Here is a 25,204-nt window from a genome sequence, read left to right on the forward strand (position 1 = left end):
TCTGAATAACCGAGTCTCTCAGGTCTTAACTTCGGAGAGAGCGACTGCCGCTACAGTACAGAAGTGAACTCGATCATAACTTTACTTCTTGAAGTAGACGTTATCCTCTTCCCAAAACCAGGTGTAGGTCAGGTTGCCGGGATACGCCTCTGCTTGGCAGGTGAAGAGTGCATTCTGGGATATGTTTACAGTGACGTTTTCGGGTGGTGAGACGATGTATGGAGGCCCTGAGGGAAACAGAAAACAAGCGTCACAGGTGTTGTTCAGTAGTACGAAAACTCTTTAATACCGTAAAGCTGCAAAACCTCATCAAGTTGAAACGGGTAACATGTTGGTATAGAGCTTCTTTCACACATCCAGCAATTACGGACCAATATTAGGATTTATTTGTTTTAAATTATTAAGTCCTTGACTTTTAGCTCCATCTTGGTTCTCCACCAGCTATAAAGAGTTGTACGCGCCATTACGTCTCTAACCTCGACCATAAAGTGCAGCTTTTACGCCTACAAGTGAAAAAATGCAGCATCTAAAACATAACTTAGACTTAGACAGGCTTTAATGATCCACGAGGGAAATTACTTTGTCACAGTAGCTTCGTTGCACATAAAAGTAAACACTCGGAAAGATAAAATAAAATAAGATTGGATTGGAATCTAAAGTATTATCTAGTAAAATAAAATAAACATTGTAATCAACATCTGCAGACTTAGTGTTATGAGCAAATTTACAAAAGTACGTATGCAGTGCGTCCTTTGCATCGCTAACTCGTATTTAACTTAATTTAAAGCCTGGTTAAGCCCAGTATACCACATCCGGTGTGCACACTTAAGTGATTAAAATCCATTAACCTATCTATCACTAAATGTTAGAAGCACCAGGCTGTATTTAGTTCAACCATTTCACTTAAAAATACATTAAACTCATCAACAAATACTGTACCCACTCGAAAAGCATTAGTTAAGCTAAGCTAGTTGAGCGCTTCAGCGTTGAATCGACTCGTCAAATGGCGGGACGCGCACCCCCCAAGAAATGAAACTGCGCGGCAATAATTGGCTCGAAATGCATTTTCTTCTCCGTGTCTCTAAGTGACCAGACAAGCACAGAAAACTCTCCGGCCTTCGTCCTCCTACACACCGTCTACTCGGATGTGATTTCATTAAAAGTGATGGTTGCTCAACACTTATTCACTCCAACTCCGACGCGAGCCGCTCAGTTTCAAACAGAAACCCGGGGCAGCTGACTAGCCGGTGCAATTACGGCACGATGGCAACGACTCAGCGCGCAAGTATGAACGCTTGCAACAAACAGAGCAGGCTGCGGCGTAGCATCCGCATAGATCCGTCGCAGGAGACTAAGCCGAGCTTTAACACTCAGAACACTTTGCTGAAACGTAGTGCAACCCGGGATCTTTAAGTCATTAAAATAACTGCCAGAAATGCTCCACCGGGTTTCCTTAAGTACAGTGTTAAAAATTTAAAATGTGCTCGAATGTGTCGAAGGGCAGAGCGTCGAAGCAAAACTAACTCTACAACATATTCAAGGCCGCGCTGCTTTCTCTCTGGAAGTGTCAACTTTTCTTCTTTCAGGAACAGATCAGAGTGAGGAAAAGCACACGCTGAGTATTATTTACAATACATCACCAAAGCCTGATGTAAAATACAGTGAGCAGCCAGCTATTGTGACCTTAATAGTAGTCGGTGTTGCAGCTCACGCATGCTTCACATAAGTAACCTCTTCACCCCCCGAGGTGCTCCAGGTTTGCTCTTAACTCTCAATAAAGCCGCAGAAGCCATGAAAGGTAAGCTGTCTTTTATGAGCGGGCCCAGATACAAGCCTCCTGGTTATTTTCCTCTCAGCGTGCACGGCTTTATGCGTCAGGTGGTGGGGGGGCGGGCGGCGGGGGGAGGCGACCGGCGGCGCCGTGCGAGCGTCTCACATAACAATTAAAAGCAGATCACCGCAGTGAGAATCAGGACTCCTCAGATGTCTGCGTGTTATTGCTCTGGATGTGAGTAGTAATCACAAATTTTATTTCGCAGCGATTTTTTTTTTTCCATGAGGCAATATTCAGAGAAAACATTTTGTCTTTGTGGCTCTCTCACTACTGCACTGTAGATTTCTGCATGTGCACGTTTTGGTGTAACAGATCGGCCTCCTTTGTGCGTCCTGCAGGCATTAATATGACAGAGGTCGACGGGGTTATCGGTGGCTGAGATTAAGATACTCTAACCCTTGCAGCCTGGTGAAAGAGGTGGACAAAATGACATGAAAACCTCCAGTAGCCTGACAATAAATACTTCTTTCTGTGGTTCCATTAAAAAGTCTTATTATGTAAATTTTATTCCTCAGCGTGTTGTTATAGATACAAAACCAAACACAGAAGCCCTGATATTTATTTTGGTATTCTCCAGCACTGGATTTACTTCAGCCTGTTTTTTTTTGTTTGTTTTTTTTCGCCGTACATACACCGACCTATTCATCCACATGGATTTATTTTTGGGTGTTTAATGGACACTTCCTTTTTATGTAGCGTACAATCAGCTTTGATGAGCTGGACTCTCTCAACATCAGATTTCTATGCAACACTTGAAGTGTCTGTTCTTCTGCAACATCCTGACACGAGATGAATGGTGGTTCATTTTCTTTTACAGAAGTTGAGAGATGACCTGGTTCTGGTGTCTTTGTTCTTGTTGTTTTTTCTTTTTTCTTTTTTTTTTAAACCCTCTATATTTTATTTCTAGACGCAGTGTGTCAGTTTGAGGTAGCAGCTCACACTGGGTTGCACTGCGTCATAGATAATCAAATGTCTGTAAAGAACATTAGAAGTTTTAGATTGAAGTTGTAGGAATTATCTCTGTATTTTCTGCAGCTTTTCCCTGTCAGACTACCTTTGACCTTACTGCAAACATAATGACTTTAAGTTGCAAAACATTTCATAATTTTCTTGTTACACTGGAAATTTAACTTCAGCCTCACACGCTATATTTGGCCATAAAGACAAAATCTTTAATTAAATTTCAAAAACCTGACACACGTCCAAAACTCTACTAACCAACCAACAAACGCCACAACCCAGTCAGTTGAAGAGTGGAAGTTTTATCCATGGGACGCCTCCCACATGAGAAGCCCGTGCTGCAGCATGCCGTGCTCGAAGGAGCCAGTATCGAGCTGGTGGTTAAGCTGGAGGCCCGAAGCCTTAATGCGGTTGCATCACATGCATCACCGGCTCCCACTCTTCACAGCCGCCGCTTAATGTGCGTTTGCAGTGTGTGTGTGTGTGTGTGTGTGTGTGTGTGTGTGTGTCGACATTTACTCTGCTGCAAAGGAGGAGAATAGTAATTCCTCTGCTGTGTTTGCACCTACAGAAATCAAGCGTTAAAAATAAACCAAACCCTACCATAAAAGCGAGATGCTCAGTTGCTTGTTAAATACACACTGTATGGAGAGAGAGAGAGACAGAGAGAGAGAGAGACAGAGAGAGAGAGACAGAGAGAGAGAGAGAGAGACAGAGAGACAGAGAGACAGAGAGAGAGGGAGAGAGAGAGAGAGGGAGAGAGAGAGAGGAGTAGGAACGGGAGGCTGGTATCACGAGCATCTATCTGATCTGTGTCTAGCAGAGAGCCTGGTTAATGGACCGGAGACAGACAGTGACGTTCTTCACAGACAGATCCTGCTGTACACACATGGCCGTGCACGAGGGCTCACGTGCGCGTGCAGAGGCCCCAGACTGAGCTATTGACTGCCTGATACAGACCCAGGCAGTGTGTTACATACATCACTCCACCAAAGAGCCGCTTTAAGTAACAAGCAACATTAGTCTGCAGGTAGAGCGTATGAGAATTGTACATTTTTTTTTTTTTTTTTAAATCTCATAATCCAGAAATGCCAACAACAGGAGACTTTACCTTGAACCAACAGACGGGTAGTGTGGAGCACTTCTCCCTGGTCACTGTAGGCTCGACATGTGTACGCCCCTCTGTCATCTCTGGTGATGCCAAGGATGGTCAGACTGCCATCGTGTACCTGCAGAAATGGATAACATGAAACCTCTGACGTTCCTTCTTATCCACTACCAGTCTCCCAAGTATCATCACCTACTGTCACATAATCGTTTGTGCGTCATCACGTTTATATGCTGCATGTGTGCGTTCACCAGGTGCGTGTATGAATTTATTTTCTGCTGTTCTTTTTTTTTTTTTTCCCCGTCTCTAGCGGGCGGCCTCAAGCAGATGGATCCCCCCATAAGAGCTGTTCAAGGTTTCTTCCTGTTAAAGGGGAGTTTTCTTTCCCCCCCTCTACTATCACCTTAGTGGTTGCTCTGGGGCTTTCAGGCTCTGCGTTCTGTAATGTGTAAAAAGTGTTATTGGCGCTATGTTAAGAAAAATTGAATTGAATAGAAGTAAATAGACAGAAAACACCAAAATAATGTGATGGATGCAAACACGGTGTATTCAAATTAATTCAAATAGTTAATTAACAGCGCTCCTGGTTCATCGTCTCTGTAACTTCACTGGTCCTAGCTTCTCAAATGTCAATATTTACTATTTTTCTGACGTTCACAATATATATATATATAAAAATGTTTTACAGAACTGAATATTTAATATAAATTGAGAAATGTATCGTCAAATTACACAACAATATAAACTTTTTTTTTATCCTAGTTAATTCAGTTCAACCTGATATTTTCCACTAATGATTATTTTCATGATCAATTAATAAATTAATTGTTTCGTCCAAAATGGCAAACAGCAGTACTGCTTCAAAAAATTACTTAGCTGAATCAATTTTGCAATATTAAACTGTTTGAATATAATTTTATCCATTCATTATCTATTAATGCTTCTCCTCTAGAGGGTGGTGGGGGTCGGAGTCTATCCCAGCTCTCATCGGGGAAGATGTGAGAGACCTTGGACCTTGGTCAGGTCACTGGTCCATCACACAGATCAACAACCATTCGAACTCACCTGCACACCTTCAGTAAATTTAGAGACACCGCTTCATCTAACATGCATGTCTCAGACTGTGGGAGGAAGACAGATTAAAACCCTCCAGCTGCTCGGGGTTAAAACCCACAACCCACGAGGTGAACCACTGTTTTAATGGCTGGTCAACTGTGGTTCACTTTAAAACTTCATGCAGTATTGCATGTGTTTGCATGTAACTATCATATCTTAATTTGAAAAACAAAACAAAACAAAACAAAAAAAAAACAGTATATATAACATTTAAACGAAAAAGAAGTAGAAATAATCTTCTTTAAATTCCTCTACGGATCCTAGCCGCATAACACCCCCACGCTGGAGGTAAGTTTGTGGTGAGAATCTATTCCAAAGAAGAAAACACATCAAACACTTAAAAGTCATGAATGCGTCGCACTTTAATTAACTCCAGGTCTGATTCCTGCACACGGTAACCTTGGAAACGTCCAACTCCATGTCGCTGCGTGTCCCTGTGTGCAGGCACTGATGAGAACCAATAAGTGGTGAGGAAACACATTAACCAAACCTAATAGAAACACCCTCATAAATTATGCAACAGGTTTGCGAGAGGCTCTGTCCATTCAAGTCACACACAGCTGTAGTCTGTCCATTCACACCGCGGAGGGGAGAATCTGCTACGCCTGCAGAATTCATCCCTATTCACCCGTCTCTCTTTATAGCCAAGAGATGCTATTAGTAGATCAACACAAGTGGTATTTAACTTCTGCTGGTCTGATGGTTTTGTCGTCATATCACAAGATAACACTTTGTTTATCAGTGGTGTAAACATACAGCACGTGCGGCGTGCTGAGTGTTGGGAGTGTAAATGAATCACTGATATGTTGTGAAGCAACAGTTAGAGGCTCTGAAATCCATTTGCATTGATTAAAAAAGTTGGAGGAGATTAAAACTGGCTTTATTTCAGTAAAAAAGAGTCTAATTGGGCCGATTTGTGGCGTGGTTTCGGTTTCTGTTCAGCTTCCTTCGCGTACCGACGACTTTTAATGATCTGCTCTCATTTAAGGCTCATGTGAAGTCATAAAATATATGTATTTATATGACTGAGACATCAAATAAATAACATTTATATAAAATAACATTTTTGTATTTCTACTTTCCCCTGGCCTAAATTTCTAGCCTCTAGGATGACAGATAAAAAGCATCATGTCTATATGGAGTAGAAATATAATGTAACTGGTGATTTGTATCCCCCACTGTGGGATAAATTATATGGACAACATGTTGGCTTTAATTCAGTTAAATATCCTGCCAGAGTAGGTAATGCTAATGAACCTTTGAAAACCACTGTAAAAAAAAATATTTAAGTCAAATAAGACACATGTTATTAGCTAATGTCAGAACTGCAGTTCCTCTTATGGCCACTTGAGGCTGCCTCGAAAAGTAAGTTAGTTCCCATAGACCTCTATTACAAAACTTCACAGAAGAAAAAAGATGTTGAAAGTCTGCTATTAAAAACAGTTTTGGTCTATATAGATGACTTGCCTGTTGGTTTGGATGTATTTATTATTTTTTTGTATGATTCTTTCAGATAAATTAAACAGAAATTTAAAGCAAAATTAAAGGCGCTGTGGTTTAAACGACAGGTGGCTGAACGTACAGGTGTCTAGCTGTCTGCTAAGGCTTTGTCCGTCCGCCTCAGCTCCATTTCTTTGAACATTTTTGAACGAGTTTGGAGTTTGGAATTTGGATTTAGGCGGAGTCAGACTTTTTAAAGATAGTTACGGCCGGAGCCACTTCAATAATAGGCGATTTAGCCTTCTGCGTTAATTTGGCAATAGCCCAGACCCAACCCAGGGCCTAACGTCGCAGCCTGATGTGCAAATTTAACCACGCGTCGCAGCGACTCAGCCCACAACAGCTGTGTGTGTGTTTACGCTTTAGTATTTCCAGCTGCTTCTCCACCTCTGCAAGTTTACAATTGATTGTTTTGGACGAATAAAGACAGAACACATCAAGGAAAGGTTAACTGGGGAAGTTCAGGAGATACAAACATCTGTATGATTTGTCCTCAGTGAAATTTCGACAAAGGTTTCAGTCGCCATTGTTGAAAGTGAATCAGGAAGAAGGAACAGAAATTAACCAGTGGCAAAAAAAGACACAGCACCGACCAGTGTTTTAACAGAGTGAGTCAGACTGCTGACGAGTGCACAAGTATAAATGTCCCACGGAGGCATAAACTCCACTTCAGTTTCAAATCAAGGTGACATCCATATTTATTTACAGCCAATGGGCAGATTCTGTTTCTGTAATGAATTCGGCAAGAAAAAACTTAATTTATTATGATGATCTTAGTTACACAGTAAATATAAGTTACTCTGAATCCTTATGGCCACAAAAATCATGTTTAGGAAATCTGACAGCAGAGAGGGGAGGGCTGGGCTACACGCTGTTACTTTCTAGCCACTGTAGCTAGTGTAGTTGTCTAGTAGTAGCTAGTAAAAGGGAGACACACATTTTTTGGTCTGTTTGTTTGGACTGTCTCCAAATCCTGGGATGTAATGCTGCACCGAATCTATAAAAGTCAAAGAATCAAATCACGTTTGGATCTAATCATTACACCCCTACACACAGCGAACGCAGCAGAGATTGTAACCGACTCCAGAGACGGCGAACTTAACGGGAACCGATGATATGTAATGGTCATCAGTCTGTTCCAATACTGTCTGTGCGTGTAGCTGAACTCAATCCAAGGTGAGGGAGAAGAGATTAAAGGAAAAGAGGAGGAGGAGGAGGAGGAGGAGGAGGAGGAGGAGGAGGTGAGGCATGAGATGGAGGCAGAATCTCAATTTGTGTCACGTGCACTTCACTGACACCGACACATCCAGCCAGAACGTTTTTTTTGGCTGACGTCGTCTCTTGAGAGGACATTTACAATCCTTTCTTGGTTTCCGTCGTCTCCTTTTTCAACTGTTTTATCTTGCGTCTCCTTTTTTTTTCTTCGGCTAAAAAAAAAAAAGTAATGAAGAAGAGTAAAGAGAGAAGGAGGAGGAGGAGGAAGGGGAAGAATTCCTGCTCCTCTCTATCCCCGTCTGTCACATTCCTCCCTTTCTCTATGACGTATCCATGGATCTGAGCAAATATAACCCCACACTCTGCCTCGAACGCACACAGCTATCTTCTCACCGCAAGAATTCCCAAATTCAAGAGGAGAGATACACAATTAGATGTGGGAAGCAGATAAATGCTGGTGAAATGTGGCTTTTGGCTCTCGTTAGCGATTTTCCCTTTCGGAGTAACATTCATATTAGGACTAATGTAATATTGATGCAGAAAAGGGAGATTAATAATGCATCAGAATGTTGTCTAATCATTTACTGAGGGGATGGTGTTAAAAAGAGGAGACTGGAGGGAGAGATGCTGGAGCAAAGGAAGGCAGGAATGAAAAGAGAGAGGCCTTTAACAGACGCTGCTTTATGCTCCTGTCACTTCCTCTACAGTATATCACACAGGCAGCTGTGAAGAGTTGATTAGCGCCCACAGCAGACCGCAATATCACCGCCATATGAGAATGTGGAGGCATGTAGAAGAGGAAGGAGGCAACCACCTTTTGAAAAAGTTCCAAAAGACAATCACAACATGAAGAAATGCCCTTCGGTGCTCCAGCGCTTGTTAGACATGATCAACAATCTGTTACGTCCAAGTCTTTCCAGCAGAGCGTTTTGCAATTAGCCGCCACCGTGTACTTGCACAAGTCATCGAAATAATTTGATAAACTCAAACACAGCGGATTCAGAAAATCAATTAGCAGCAATTTTGGTTCATTTTCTCATTAACTTCACTGGTTCCAGCTTCTCAAATCAGTTTTCTCTGTTGTCTGTGACAGTGGCGTGCACATTTTCAAGTTTTAGAAGGTTCGTCGTACATAAAACATAATCTGAAGATGTTTTTAAAACAGATTTAGAAATTATAGACCCCTTCAAAGTTTGTAAACAGTGTGATGTTTTTTGAGGGGCGGAGCTTAACTGGAGGCAAGAGATCTCAAACACTGTAACTTGTAAACTGAGGTTAGCATATTTGTTTGGGCAAGAATGGACGAGGGAAACGCATATTTTAGAGAATTTACTAATACATTCACTGTCTGAGATTGTGAGTGTTAAAAAGTTGACTGACTGATTGGACTATATTCAGGGACCCACTCTCACTCACTGGATGGACGTTTTGACCAAAGGAGGACACAGGGGGGACGAAGTCTGGTCTGTCTTTATCAAGTGAAGCCTCTCCATCAAAGATATTACAAGAAGTAAGTGGAACCACTGTGGAGGGTAACGTTGTAAATGCAACTTCTGCTTGGACACCCCTGAAATACGCCACTAACGTAGCTTTAGCTAGCGGTTAGCATTAGCATTAATATTTAATAAGAATACACCAAATAATTAATCATATGATTAACCTAATGTAATTTCAGTCACGATTTATTCTAACCCATAACATCATCCAGGCTGAAACTGATGATGCATGACATATTAATCTTATCTGATAAGAATCACGCTGTTGATGATCGTCTCACTCCAATCCTTTCTTTAAATCGCCAAAGCCAAACCAAAGTTGTCTACAACTGGCAGTGGCTGGTATGTGATAAAACTTCAAGTGAGTGTTTATGATTTTTTGACTTTGTTTGACAGTGATCGCCTCAAACGTCACAGTGACGTCGGCCACGAAGGCGTCTATATTGGCCATATTTGACTAGAATATTAGAATATTTAATTCAAAGTAAAAATTACTGGTAGATGGAGAAACAGTGGAAAGGTCTTCTTCCAAAGAGCTGTCCTTGTTGCTTCAGCAGGCTTCTGCAACTAATAATTAATTTCACTGGAAACTGTTCATTCCAAAATCTAATTAAAGCAGAAAGTGGTGTATAGCTTGTAAATATGACTCAAATGAAGCAATCATCTAAATGTTTCTGGATTGTTTTATTTGTTGATTTTAATTTATCTATATCCTCATTTTCATGTTGTATCTATGTGTTATCTTGCAAAATAACCAAAAATAACCCATTAAATGAAACTGCTACAGTACAGTATCTGAAGTTTGTACCTAATATTCTTGATTAAATTCAGGTCAAAGCTACACAGCAAAAAAACAACAAAAAAAAAACAAAGCATTACATGACTTTACGATTTTAAAAGTTGGATTTTTAAATCATTCTGATCATATTTAATTCATTCAGTATGAATTATTTAAGCGACAATTAAAATATATTTTAAATTTGCAGTAATTATTATTTTCATGATGAACTGTTTGGTTGTAAAATCGAATCAATCCGAAACAGAAAGCAGCAAATTGTTTGGAAAAACCACTTAAATGAATCAAAATATTTCTAAATTGTTTTGTATTTAATCACTTAATCCACAGCATCACTACAGTATTGCACATATATGTACCTTTTTATTTCTACACGAATTTGTTAATAACCAGGTAATATAGCTATCAAATGTTAGTAAAGTACGGTTAAATGAAAATACATAAGCAGACAATCTTGGTGAAACTCCGCTACAGGTCAAAGCTACATAACAAAAGAGTGTATTACAGATTTAAAAAATGCCCCTTCCGTGCTCTAGTAGTTGTCAGACATAATCAACAATCTGTTCAAATCATTCCAGCAGACTGTTTTTTTTTTGTGTGTGTGTTTTTTTTCCAATAAGCTGCTGCAGTTTGTTTATTTTCGTTTCAGTTAACCTCCCTCGGCTACTTCTAATTCCAACCTTTGCACGATTAACTTCTGACAATTCCCACATGTGAGCTTGTTGCATCGAGCCGTCAGTCAGACGTGTAGGTGGAGAGGGCGATAGTACAGATAGTACAGTGAGAGTTGAGAGATTCCCCACTTCACAGAGAGTGACATTTTCATCCTGCGGCTGTTATGCATCATCATCATCATCATCATCATCATCATCATCATCACAGAAGCTTTTTGTCCTGAGTCATCTACCGTGGAAGTGTATTCAATCTCTCTGTTTCTGTGCAACCAACACCAACAAACCAGACGTTTATCGTTTGTGTAGCTGAGACGTGTTGCTGCATCAAAAAAAAAAAAAGAAGAAGCCTGAGCCAGAAATATCTTGTCATGACATCAGTCTGTTTTGGGAGTTTATCCGCAGGAAATAACAAAAATCAGGCAGACAACAAAGACAACGGCTCAGAAATGTGAGGCGAGCTGCCAGTAGCTGTTCTAAACATTGTTAAAAGTGACTCAGGGTGTATTTTTATTTCCGCTAAAGACATTAAAGGGAAGCAGGAGCAGCCTGACTGTCAGTCACCCTGGACCCGTCGCACATTTGGGTCCCAGTTAACCACAAATCTACAACTAAACGAACAAAAATAAGTCTGTGATACAATGAGTTCAACTACTCTCCGCACATTGTTACACAGAAAATACTTCACTGCTGACTTTTCTTTTTTTTTTATTTTATTGTTTCTTGGACTCTAATAACGACAACTGGCACACCAATAAGGGATTTTTCTGCAGCACAACAACAGAATGAACTCATATTAGCCTGAGTGAGATTTGGTCCATAACATACTTCCAGTGCAGATGGGCTCAGTGTATGACGCCATCTGTGCACAAAGCCCGCTTCTATTTTTGCACACAATCATAAATCAGAGTTATGGTCATTGTGTTCTTATTCATAATATTTCCTTACCGAGTATTTTGCGTTGGTGGCGAGCTCCTCCCCCTCCCTCAGCCAGCTGATCATTGGTTTTGGATTTCCCTGGGCAGAGCAGCTAAGCAGAGTGCTTCCCCCTTCCTTCGCCTCCACATATTGCGGCGGCGTCGCTGTAAATGAAGGTGGGGCTGTGGAGGAAAAGGGATCATATTTTTTTTTTCTTTTTTTGTAATAACAGTTTGCAACAGCAAAGCACCGCTTTGATCCAGAGTCCAATGCTTCGACGACTATTAGATGGATTAAAGCTGTTACTCAACGTGGACGGGATGGAGTGGGACAAAATACAGCAGCGTTATTGTTTCCTACCTTTCTTACCTTCAAAATCAGCTCAACACCTCCTTCAGATTTATCCTGTGACCCTTTTAAGGCGTCTGAACCAAACGTTTAGAAGAACACTGTCAATAATATGAGGATGCTGTGTTTAAATATACAGTTATGTCTGCTGATTTTTCAAATTTTGTCTTCTTACTGTACATTTACTTTACAGGTTGAGGCATCAGACAAAAACCCTTTACATTAAAATGCAAATTTATGTTTCCACCAATCAGGCATAACATTATGACCACCTTCCTAATGTTGTGTAGGTATCCCTTGTGGTTCCAAAACAGACTGAAACATCAGAGAATGGACATGGGCCTTCTGAGGGTGTCCTGTGGTGTGTGGGAACACAATATTATTAGGGTCAGTTTATGATCTAGTGAATTTGGAGTTTTTCAGGTTTTTTTTGAGTTGTTCCCAAACCATTTCTGTGTGTGTGTCTGTGTCACGCTGAACCCTGCTGGAGACGGCTGCTGCCATCAAGGAGTGTCGTTGCTATGGGGTGGGGCCTGGTCAGGTCTGGTCTTGGTGGGTACCACATGTCTAAATAACATCCACACAAATGCCAGGTCCAAAAGTTTCCCAGCAGAACACTGAAGTGTCGCAAGGTGGTCAGTGTGGTTTTAATGTTGTGGCAGTATTTTTCATCCATTAATGGTTCCCAGTATCATAATACCTAAGACTTTTCTCACCCAGGAGACAAGAATACATGTAAATAACTGCAAATAACTTTAACATGAACCTCTTCACATTGTGTTTGGTGTTAAATGTTAACATGCTAAGTTGAGCACGTTAGCATGCTGACATCAGCACTGGTGCCAACATGACTGCTGACTACTGCATAAGGTTTAAGGTAGGGGACTGCATAAAAAACACAGCCAACAGACGGCGGCACGTAAGTCCTGCACCTGCATGAGGAGAAATGACTCTTTGTGCCTGCAGGTGGCAGTAGTCTGTATTCATCAATCAAAAAGGGGACTCCAGAAGAGCTACTATTAGCTGGGAGGCTAAAATGAGCTATAGTACAGAGTCGGCCTCTCCTCAGTCATGTTGATCGGTTGGTTTCAAGTCTGATGAAAATATTTCCCTATTTAAATTATGAGACATAGATGTAAAATGAGAAGAGTCATCAAACAGCTGCAGAAAGTGGTACATCCTGTGCAAACAGGGTGCGACAGGCCAAAAAAACAAGAGCCACAGACGCTTGTGAATGGGACAGCACTCGCAAAGTGGCCGACTGTCGACTTGGTGCATCACAACTTTTGAGTTTGAGGTTTTTTTCTTTTGGAGAAGAGTTGACTCGCCTCTATTTACAACATACGCCTTCAACCACGGAGGTACTGCAGGGGGGGTCGCAAAATCTTTGGTTGATTAGACATTTTTTTTATATATTTTTTAAATTTTCCTCCACAAATTAACATGAGTCAACATATTCTGTAAAGGTATAAAAGGAGGCAGAAGATGCCATCTTTCAGTCACCACTCTACTGTTGCACATGTTTGAAATTAAAGAAATAACAATAATACTAATATGTGAACATGTGCATTATCTGAATAACTTAAATTGAATGCAAAATGATAACAGTAATGTATATTCATAAATAGCACGAGGCCGAGTTTTATATAGAACACATATAGTAGGTAGTCAGCCCCTACTTAATCATTGAAGACCCCTGATCTAGAAGATTGAACTTTGGCATGCCTCTGTACTTTGTTGCACTTCTCTCACAGGTGTAGTGGTGAGACAATGTGGGACAATTCAAACAAAGACAAATCAACACAGGAGAGCCCGTTTTTCAGGTCAGGACTTAGCAGTCCACCAAACCCTAAAGGAGAAGGGGCAGTCCTTTGAGGACAACAATGTCCGCGTTTCAGACAAAAAAAGACAGATGGTTTGAATAAATGAGTAAATGAAGCCATCAAGGTAACATTGTGAAACCACTCTCTGAACAGTGGAGGTGGAATGAGACAGGACTCGTCAGCGACTTACAAAAGAGTCTTAAGACCTGTCTCCAAAAAAAGAGAGGCTGTTCTTATTGCAGGTTGTTAACAGACCCTTGTCGTATGCTGTAGGTTCCAGGTGTGGACCACCAACAGATGTTCCTCATGAATCCTACACTCCCCTACCAATCACTTTGAGCTCAAGTCAAATTGCCTTTGCTTTAGCTTTCTATTAAATAACATTCATGACCTGTATGACTGAGAATCTTCACAATGAGTTTGATCAACACGTCTTTTAAACAGTTTCAAGGAACAAACTGAACAGTATCACCTCCCCGAAGCGGATCCCGTGTGCATTTGAGAGAATGGGGATGCATTTAAGTAAAACATGGACGAAAGTAATGACTGCGCAGAGAGGTGACTCAGATACTGTGTCTGCCACTAGTTGCACGGCGTGTGCATGTATCACGGCCGATAACTAGCTCCCTCTGCGTGCAGCCTTTTTCCCTTTAAAACCTGTAGAAATCACTTTACGACATCACTACATTTCCACCCGATGTCACCGAGCTCCGCTTGCACCCACGAGGGAGCAGTTCACCGCCTTCTGCAGCCCAATAAACTGTGGCTGCCTCCGCCTGCTGCTTTCAGCGCCTCAACGTAACATTTTGAGTATAAATAGTGGCACTGTGTTTAGTTAAAGAGGAAAAAGAAAAAGAAAAGACGCTCCTATAGTATACAAGTGGGTCACCGCTTGCCGCTGGGAGTGCTGCCACGCTTCAGTCTGCACACAAGCACCTGGCATGGCGTAAACAAATCGCCCAATTAGCACATTTAGACATCTGCCCGTCCACATTGCCCTCTCACTCTCTAACGCTCATTACATTATATGATACAGTAGATTAACGGAGATTCTAATAAAATGCTCGACTGATTAATGCACCCGTTGCTGGTGCGGTTGAGGGGTCAACGGCTAAGTTAAACGGATCATGATGCGTCATTTCATTTATTAAGAGGCTACCTTGTGCTTCGCTATGACTTTTATCTCAAGACACACATCACTGATTCTCAGCCTGTACCGCTTCACATAACACAGCGCAGCCACGTTTAGCCACGTTTTACATTAACTTCAGCATAATTCAGATGCTAGTATCACTCTTCACTACATGTATTTATTTTAACAGCTTTAATACAAATAGCTAAAGTTTACATCATGATATTTTTGCCTTAAATTATTGTTTTACAACTTGGACACACAAAAAAGAAGGTACTTTAAAAACCTATCAAGTCTCTCTTTAAGAGGGCAGTTAAAAGTTTGGATAGGAAACCTCTTCATTTTAATTATATTTTTAAAAACTTTTAATATTCTTGACCTAGACAGCTATCAAATCTTCATGGATGTCTGTCTCATTTTTCATTGACTGAATTAATTCATCCAAGGAAAAAACAATGAAGGACAAAGAATGAGTGCTTTAACTAGAGGTGATTGTAATGTACCTAAACATGGGACTACATTCTCTCAAACCAACACAATCCTGGAAGAAGTTATGACCAAACATCAGAAAGTGTGACAACTACTCACTTTTTTGGTTCGTTCTGCCTATGTCTGGTTTTGTAATTGTCTACTGCATGATTGCATGTCTTCTGTGTTTGTGCTGTTAAGGACCTGTCTTGGGACTACAACTGCAAATTAGCATTTTTGCTAGTTCAGTGCATTTACACTAATGCCTAATGCACCAATAATGATTGATGGCCATTGTCCCAATTCAATAAATTAATAAACTGAAACGAAATACGGATGTATGATAAGCTCATAAAGCACATACGTATTGTTCAATTAATTTTTGGCTTGTGACCCCTTATAAAAAAATGGACACTATGGCAGTGTGGTGTTAACCAAACACAAAGATGGCACTGCCTGTATCCCCGTATCAGTGGGAGAAGACGTGGACAAGAAACTCTCCCCTATTTCAGAAAAAAAATAGCAAACATTTGATAAAATAATAAAAAATAAACCAACGTTTGTGTAGCAGAAAATTGTCATTTTCCCTTTCCTATCTCATTATCCATCCCATGATCCCTCAGATTCACCTTGTGACCCTACAAAGTGGCCTGACCTCTAAGTTGGGAACCACTGAACAACTGAAAACTGCTAATTACACACTGATGAATAAGAATTATAAATATGATACTGTAGGTAAAATACAATGATGCCATGAGTTGATTTACCCCTTTTACTTTTAAGACTTGCCAACACAAATTCAACAGATCATGTTTTTGTAGAGTTTAAAGCGTAAGGGCACACCAAGGCGACAGTCGACTTTTTGCCAAAGTTGGCCCATTCACGAGCATCTGTGTGCCTAGTTTTGACGATGAGTTGGCTGTTTTCAGCTGATTCTACATGTTGAAATGGCGGACAAATGACTGTTTGGTCCAGACGATGTGAGAAAACGTCACAATCAGCTGCCTTCGCTTCTTCACTGATAGTGACGCTGGCTTAGTGAGTTTGTACTACGCACCATTTCCACGTGATGAGATTTTACACCTTTACTTTAGATCTGAAATCTTCTTGCACAGCTTTGAGGTGCTGTTATTAACGCCGACTCAAGTTTTCTCCAGAGACTGAACCTCAGCTGACAGAAAATAGGTGGCACACATGCCGGCGTTGGCGACGGCAGCAGGTACATCGGCCGACATGGGATTTGTTTCACGCCGTCAGGTACAGCTCGTCACGGAGAAAGTGTCACCATGACTTGGAAGCCTGGGAGTTGCTCTACAAAAGTTAACTCAGCGTCTAAGTCTCGCCCTACTTACCAGAGCTCTTCATCAATTATATACATTAGAAGACGCTTGGAGATCCCACACTCGGCTCGTTCTTTCCTGTAGACCACACAGCACATCAGCAGATGGCCTGGATGTTGAGACGCAGGGTTCGGCCCGTTCTCTTTTGAAGGCTCACATTCTGTGATTTGCTCGCTAACTCCAGAGTGCGTTTGCATCCGTTTATTCCTTCACTTGCTTTTTTGTTAGATAATGAGGCTATACATTTGACGTCGATTTCACATCATATCACAAACTCAACAGAATCTTAATATAATCTTGACTATTATGTTTAGTAATTAATAGAACAAGGGGAGTCACTTCCTCGCTGCCACGTTCCACCTCCACCTTTTCTCTTAGGTTGGAACCAGATCATTCTGTGACATTAAATGATCATAACCTCATAACTTCATGCCATGATTCGCCCGAGCCAGATGGCAGACCACATTTTGGCTCTCAGACTGACTTCACTGTTCCACTTCACAGCACCAACAATATTCACATATGGGCCATTTTAATAGCTTCAGAATTTTCATGCAATGAAGACGGCAGTAGAGTCACGAAGTTAATCATGTGACTGTCTTTTTGCAGGAAGTGGAGCTTGGTTAAAGCAGCTAGATGTCAGAGATATACAAGTGTGTATTGGTGAGCGCTGTCTACGGTGTTATGATCTGTATTATCTGTACAGTTGCAAATGGACATGGGACTTCTGAGGGTGTCCCGTGGTGTCTGGTAACAGGATGTTGTTAGTGGGGGGCCTTTGGGTCCCATGGGTTGAGGGGAGGGGCCTCTGTGGATCAGGCTTGTTCCAGTGCATCCCACAGACACTTGATCAGTTTGTTATCTAGTGAATTTGGAGGCCAGGTCAACACCTTGTGCTGTTTTTCATGATTTTTGAGTTGTTTCTAAACAGTTTTTGTGTTTTTGTGTCAAGCTGCATCCTTCTGGGGAGTGTCCATATTATGGGGTGGGGGTGCCTGATCTGGTTTTAGGTGAGTGGTACATGTCTAAATAACATCCACACAAATGTCAGATCCAAAAGTTTTTTCAGCAGAACACTGGATTGTCACAAAATGGTCAATGTTATTCATTTTTCCTGTCTGTGGTTGTAATGTTGTGACTGATCGGTGTATATTGCTGTTCTATCTGATTGATTGGAATAAGCTGAATATAGACATTTACTTTAAATTTCAATGTGTACTTCAACACTTGAAAGCAAAGAGGCAGTGTACAAACACATCTAATAAATCCAGGTTTATTACATATGAGGATTGATATAGAAAAAAATATACACCTGTTATTTAAATTTGCATGTTCGTCTCCCATGTGGTCTGGAAGATGATTGTTCACTGTATCGGATTCATTAGTAACTGCCAAGGACGGACACACAAGGGGAATATATAGAGACTGACGGACAAATGAGCTGACATTTGGACCCCAGCTGGGTGGACCAAACGGGAGCTAAATGCCAGCCCATCACTAACCCAGTGACACAGTGTCCGGATCTAATTTTTCACGTCTGAGCGCAGATGGGCCACATAAAATCATGTGGAAGAAAGGGGTGACAGTACATTTATTGATCTCCGAAGATATTGCTGACGCCTGAGACAAAAAAAAAGGGGCCCGGAGAAAGAGAGAGGAGACGGGGGAGGATGAGGTGGGAGGACAGGGAGAAACAGAGAGAGAGAGAGTGGTCTTAGTGTCTTTTTCGGGCACAAGGCCTTGCCATCTGACACCTGCCACTGAGTGGGCATGAATTCCCTGTCCGCTTGGCAGGAAGTTAAAGCCGGCAAACAGCAACTCAAAGGAGGAGTCTATGCAAATACCAACGGCCAAAGGAAATGAGTGTCCTTAGTGTCCAGACGAAAATGGCACCTGGTGCCTTCACAGACTCCCATTTAGAGGACGACGCCACCATGAAGTCTGTTAGTTACATAACCAAATGTTAAAAACATCCACCTGCTTGCACGTGTTCGCCACAACCACTGCCTCTCAATAGTAAGACACAGTACATGCAGACACGACGTCATGTAAAATGCCATAATTTAAAATCTTAAATATACATGACATCCAGGGATATTATTAGTTGTGCTGCAGCCCGAAGAGCTCAGCTTCTATTGAAACGCCTGACAGGAGTGGAGAGCAGTAGAAGAGGGATGGAGGGAGGGATGAAGGGAGGGAGGGAGGCAGTCGTTAAAGAGTGAATATTGATGAGGCAGCTACAGAGATGCAGTATGTCTACACAACAAGACATTCATACACACACGCCTACAGATGTTCGCCAACTCCAAACATCACCAGCGTGTGCAGGTGACACTCGGCAACAGAGAGCGATCCCTTCAACTTTAAACGCTCAATGAGACGTTGTTGTAAAGGTTACATACGCCGCGCACAAAGTAATTTGCAGTGTGTATCAGCACACCGACGCACAACAGAAAACATTATGTTCCGCACTGATAATAACCATTTATACAGATCAGCATTTTTTTCTCTCGGAGTGATTATGCAGTGCAATGGACTTTATAAATGGTTCTTTCCACAGTTTTTCCACACACGGTGCATCGTAATCATTATTCAAACAGGAGAATTGCATCCTTCGGGAAACATATGCATGACCACATCGAATATGCACGCGCTTCACACGGCACTCGTGAGTTCACAGGCCAAAAATATACATGCGAACGAGCCTGACAGTACTTTGCTCCTGAAGCCTCTCCCTAACAACGCGGAGGATTACAGCTTCCTCAAGTTAGAGAACTGAGAAGCTTTAACACGAGAAAATCATTACTTTTGGGTTCAATATTTCACCACTTATAATCAACCGGTTACCAAAAAAAAAAAAAAACCCGGCTCAGAATTGCAGATGAATGCAATAACGCTGCAAAATTCGACATACAACATGGATCTGCTGAGGTTTCAGCAGCTGGAAAAAAAAAAAAAAAAAGGATTACATGAAACGGACACAAGGCTTAAAAACATAAAACACAAAAGCATCATTGTCTCTGGAGCTGTGCAACAATATGAAGACGCACTCTTCACAGAGAAGTCTCTGAGCCACTGGGGCATTCCTGGGAAATGCAAAGGTGCAGATTTTTTTTCCGCCCGGTCATCACTTTGATAGCTCTCAGACTATCGCAGACGATCCCTGCCGGAACCGCCTTAAACTAGCCACAATCAATCCTCCTCTAACCAGCCTCTCGTCCCCCTTTTTTTTTTTTTTTTTTACCCTGGGGCCTTTTGAAAAGGAGCTGCAGGAGTGATCTAAAACAGAGACTAATTCAAATGGCCTGAAAAAAACTTATCAACAAGAAACAACTGCAGCAGGGAATCAGCTCCGAGGTGCAGAACCAGTGTGACTGAAAGGTTGTTCCTGGGGCTCTAACGTATTATTGCTTCTTTTATCATTGAGCCAGTCCCAGTTATTTTATCATTTAATTATTTTGAAAATAATATATCAGTAAAGGAAAGGAAAGGAAAAAGTACATGAGCTCAAAGTAAGCTTCGGTTAAGTTCAAATATTTAAAAATGTCTTAAAATAAACTTGTCTCATTCACTGTCCAAAAGCAAAAATATTTAATTTGTAGTTTGTGCTGCCTTCAAATGAAACTTGTGAGCTATTGGTAATGACACAGGAAGTTGTTTCATGTTGTGAGAAGGCGGATCTGAAGATTAGCGAGCTAAAGCATGAGCAAAATGAATCAATGAGAAAATCTGTCATTTCTTTTCAGACACATTATCAAATTATGAAGAAAATGCTGCAATAGGCAGTCTAGACATCTGCGTCAATTTACAATGTAACTATGCAGTCAGAGTGCAAGAGCTGTGATTGGTCTGATTCATAGTAGCGTGTTTCCGCTTTACTATTTCCAGCTGCTTCTCAATCTCCGTAATATTTGAACTGACTGACTGACTTGAATGAATAAAGATGGAACACATCGAGGAAAGGTTCACTGAGGAGGATACAAACGTTTGCACGACTCGTCTTGGGTGAAATTTTGTCGCCATTGTTGAAAGTGAAGCAGGAAGTAGAGACAAAAATTAATCCGCCTGGCAAAATAGACACAGCGCCGCATAGTGTTTGGGTGGAGTGGTTACAGAGCGAGCCAGACTGACGAGAACACAAAGTGTAAATGGCTCACATCTGCGTTGCCTACGTGCATAGGTTACAGCATGTTTGTCCCTAAAAGAGCTTTAGACTAAATTTTTGAAAACGTAAGTAAGCAGCTCAAAAATTTCAAATTTCTGTTTACAAGGTTGTGAACAGGGAGCCATTCATATGACCTCATATATAAGAGGCAACAGTGAGAAAATGTTCAATTGAAAAAGCAACTGAAGCTATATTCAGCAAGGTTAAAAAATAGAAGAAAAGCTGGGATGAGAATACAACACAATTCAAAAACATGAAACCAAACTTCCAATTATTTGCAACCGTACCCAAAATAAAAGACCGAAAATTAATACAAAGACAGAAAACTACAACTCTAAGTGAAATGTCAGCAGTACATTAACATATGTTTATTATTTTTCAGCTTGAATGGAGTGAATCTATACATTTACTTAAAATTTAGACCTGCACTTTAAAACTTTAAAAAAGGAAGGAGGCTGTGTACAAGATTATAACATATGGAGCTTAAGTGTGTGTGACGCACGTTCTGTAGTTTGTCCCCTCCATTCACACCCACAAACACATGTTTCCCCCGGTCAGAGAGTGGGCTGATTGGCCCGATGACTCACCATTGACTGTGAGGTGCACCCAGCTGCCGTTGTGGAAGGTGTCGTACTGTTGCTCCAGCATCAGGACCCTGCACTCGTACCAGCCCTGGTCCTCGGAGCGCACCGGGTCGATCTGCAGGGAGGCCTTCCCATGCAGAGAGGCTCTACCTGCAGACACACAAGAATAAGAAAAAAAAAAAAAGCAGCATAATTAACCTCTCTAGTGCTGCACATTTATCTTTTAAGATGCAGATGTTCAGCAGATATGTAATCTAAACACCCAGGAGCTTTGCTGATCTCTACAGAGATCCATCACAGCATTTATGGATTAAGTGTTTTATTCCAATGCTCTGCATGGGTTATACTCCTACATTGACAGTAGCCTAACAGGTCACAGTGGTACAACGTTTTAAAGTTTGGGCCAGATAATGCAATATTAAGTGCAACATAATACGAATCTCTTCTTCTCCCATTTTCACTTTCTCTGCAAGGGCGTCAAAGGCTCTGCGCAGCTAGTTCTCCAATTAAACAAAAGCACAATCCTATTTTGATGCACAAAGTCCAAGGTTGGTGGTTGGCGTAACAAAGACATTCATTCTTTGGTTTATTTTTCTTAATTGCTTATTCACTTCCTACAGAGACACACAATCCCTAACATTGCACATTGACACCTACAGGCAACACAGCCTTCAGTCAACCTGGTGTCCAAGATCACTGGAGGAAACACACACAGCCTCAGATATAAACGACATTCAAAGTCCAGATAACACGTGAAGAAAGGATTGTTAGCAAAATTATTTCGATTGTGGACAGACATTGATATTTTGGAGAATATGTGTATTTGTTTCCTTTCTGCAAGTAGTATAGCTCAGTGAAACACTTAAAAAGGTGGAAACATTAATGTTAGCATAACAAAAACTGGAAGTATAGGAAACCAGCATTTGTTTAAAAACCATTAGCATTACCGTAGCTCTGCAAGCTAAGGCTAATGAAAAAAACTACTCTTCTCATCTCACCTTATGTACGGACAAAATAACTTCCATCTAACCCATAAGCCTTTGGCAGGGGAACTCAGGTCTGGTCTTTAAAACCTTCATAAAACTCTTTCAGTTTTTATCACAGAATAAGTTGATGGGATGGCTAGCATAATGTTAGCTCAGACAAAACTAGAAACAGGGAGAAACAACTCTCTGTCTCAGTTTGGCCACTTAAAGCTCAAGTGTATGTGGTTTGTTTAATCTTTTTTTGCTTAATTTTAAAATAGAAATATCTAGACGGTAGCGCTAATATTAGCCAGCTCTTTTTAAAGATAATAACATTTGCATATGCACATATTTTTACATTGTCTGTCTTCGTTACTGGTTTTATAACATGCTATATCATTAAACTTGATTTAATTTAACCCTTTATAGGTCACTCATTGAAATACACGGAAATTCTAAATTTCAACCTACGAGTCTTATCGTAGGACGTCAGAAAACTGTTTTATTTATGTGAAATTTTTCTTTTTTTTTATTTGGTGTGGAGAAAATCAAGATGAATGAATTTAACATATATGCACTTAAGTGGTAAACCAATGTAAACACGCATTTAGACCATTAGAACATAAGTGCTGATCAGGTACTTGCCAACACACATATTATCATACTCGACAATATTAAGACACTTCTTCATGGTACCTAATAAAGCAGTGTTGAGGTGGAGCTTGAAGACCATATTTAACCCTGATTTGACTCAAGAACGTTTCCTTGATCTTCTCCGATTGGCTGAATGAAAACCACATGTCTCTAAACCTCACTGAGAATATATATATATGTGTGCTGAAGTTACCATATATGGTTATTTGCACCCTGAAAGGTTAAAGCACTCCTAAAACTAAATAAATATCACAATATTTTATTTTAAACCATACAAAAACAGAAGTATTGGCTTAGCCCTTATTAGCCTAGCTTTAGACTCCTATTTGTTTAATCTGTATAAAATCCAAAAAGCAAATAGTTTAGTGGTTAGTCATGTTCAATAATGTGTCCAGAACTGTTTCTATGGCTTTTCAAAAACAAAATGTTGCTACACATGTTGAAAGAATCACGCTAGCTGCTCTCTGCCTCGAGTCTTAGAGACAAATTAATGTTAATCTAAAACTTCCTGGCAGATTTCTCACCTCTTTGCAGGAAACAGAATAAATAAATTCCTGAAACTGTTAAATTATTCCTTTAACTGATTAAAAGTCTCAGTGTTTAAGTATGAACAAACTCCCGTCTGGCTTCAAGGATTTATGCACGAAACTGCGAAGGAGCCACACCTTAAGCTGAATCAAAATCAGGTATTTGGTGCCACGGTGGAACGAGACCAGCCTCAGCTACTTCACAGAACTCATCTTTCCTGTAAGACTTCTCCATCCCCGTCTCTTTTTTCTTCAAGGCCGAGGATAAATTGGAATTTTTAAAGGAGGAAATCACAAGGGATGAGAGACATTCAGGAAACCCAGGCATGGTGAAATCTTCAGCTGCTAAGCTGTCTGTCTTGAAGCCTCCAGCCCGCTGCTCACATGGCTGCCTCCGACAGCCCAACAGACTAAAACATTCGCTTCTGCTGTGTCTGACGAGTGTTCATAGATGGAGCATTTTTCCCAGCTTTGATGTGTAGATGTACTGTAAGCAGTGTTTCCTGTTCCTTCACTCTGACTGTCAGGCAAATATATTGACGTTGAGGGTGGACTGAATTGCTCAAGCAGCAGCCTAAATGCAATAGATAGGTATCCAAGCCTGGGACTGCTGCCGTAGTTGGGGTAGAAAACTGACAGTTTTTTGTTAGCAGAAAATCAATACTGCAAAGAGGAAGCGAGAGGAGTGAGGACTGCAGTCTTGCAGTAAAAAGGTAGCTTGTCTTTAAAAAGTCAGGTCTATTTTTGCCCGGGCATTGAAGTGCTGAGTGGGGTGGGTGGTGGCGTGAAGGGTAGGGATCAACCTCAGCTCCCATTTGTCAAGCAGTGAGAGGGTGCAGCTGTAAACAGAGTTAACAGCGCTGTATCCACGTCAGGACGGGCCTCCTGGGCATACACCACTTACGCCGCACACGGTTCTGTCTACTGTGAAAACAGGGGAGCTAACACCTTGTTCAGATCACATCACCAGACTGTCAGAGAGAAAAGCTTAGAAAAGTAAACACTAATGATCCAGAGTGACAACGCTGGCAGACACTGTACAAAAAAAAAAAAAAAAAAAAACACTTTTAAACTCAGTAAGCTCCAATTAAGAATCAAAAGGTTACTCGAAGCAGCATAATTACAATATAGTATGGGCACTAAAGCAAAAAATTAAAATGTCGCCCTCAGTAATTATTGAGTCGTCAGCAGATGTCTCGACTGTAGGACACACTGTGGGATTGTTAGCATAAAGCAGTATGCTATAAATCTCTCACAGATCTGTATTTGTATTTCACTTTTTTCAGAAGCTATAACAAATATGTTGATATAAATAATGTAACAGAGGGAAAAGGAATAAAGGAGTTTGCACATCAGAGCGACTGTACATGAAGATGCGTTCTTCTAAATATGTTCCCTGAATGTTTTGGTATCAGGGCATCAAACTGAACCAGCGACCTGCAAATGATCAGCACAGCTCCTTTATCAGCAGTTCAAATTGGATGCAGCCAATATTCTCTTTTTCTTTCTCTACTTTCAAGAACTGAGCAGAGGACAAAAATATTCTGTCAGCTTGACGATTACATTTTAACTCGTATTTATGCA

At 40.9% G+C, this 25,204-nt stretch overlaps 1 protein-coding gene across 3 annotated transcripts in view; it reads right to left on the reverse strand.

The window, feature by feature from the left end:
• igsf9ba (immunoglobulin superfamily, member 9Ba) overlaps nucleotides 1-25,204 on the reverse strand; it is a 74,308-nt gene that overhangs the window by 25,087 nt on the left and 24,017 nt on the right. For all 3 annotated transcript variants that reach the window (XR_007113394.1, XM_047594503.1, XM_047594504.1), the window contains exons 3-6: nucleotides 21,478-21,624; nucleotides 11,645-11,796; nucleotides 3,906-4,023; nucleotides 86-227 (exon numbers count right to left, since the gene is read on the reverse strand). Coding sequence is in view for 2 of the 3 variants with exons in the window: in XM_047594503.1 (XP_047450459.1) it covers nucleotides 86-227; nucleotides 3,906-4,023; nucleotides 11,645-11,796; nucleotides 21,478-21,624 (559 nt within the window). In the remaining variant the exon portion in view is untranslated. The remainder of the gene's footprint in view (nucleotides 1-85; nucleotides 228-3,905; nucleotides 4,024-11,644; nucleotides 11,797-21,477; nucleotides 21,625-25,204) is intronic.

This window comes from Mugil cephalus, chromosome 9 (genome assembly GCF_022458985.1).
Source record: "Mugil cephalus isolate CIBA_MC_2020 chromosome 9, CIBA_Mcephalus_1.1, whole genome shotgun sequence".
Lineage (NCBI taxonomy): Eukaryota > Metazoa > Chordata > Actinopteri > Mugiliformes > Mugilidae > Mugil > Mugil cephalus.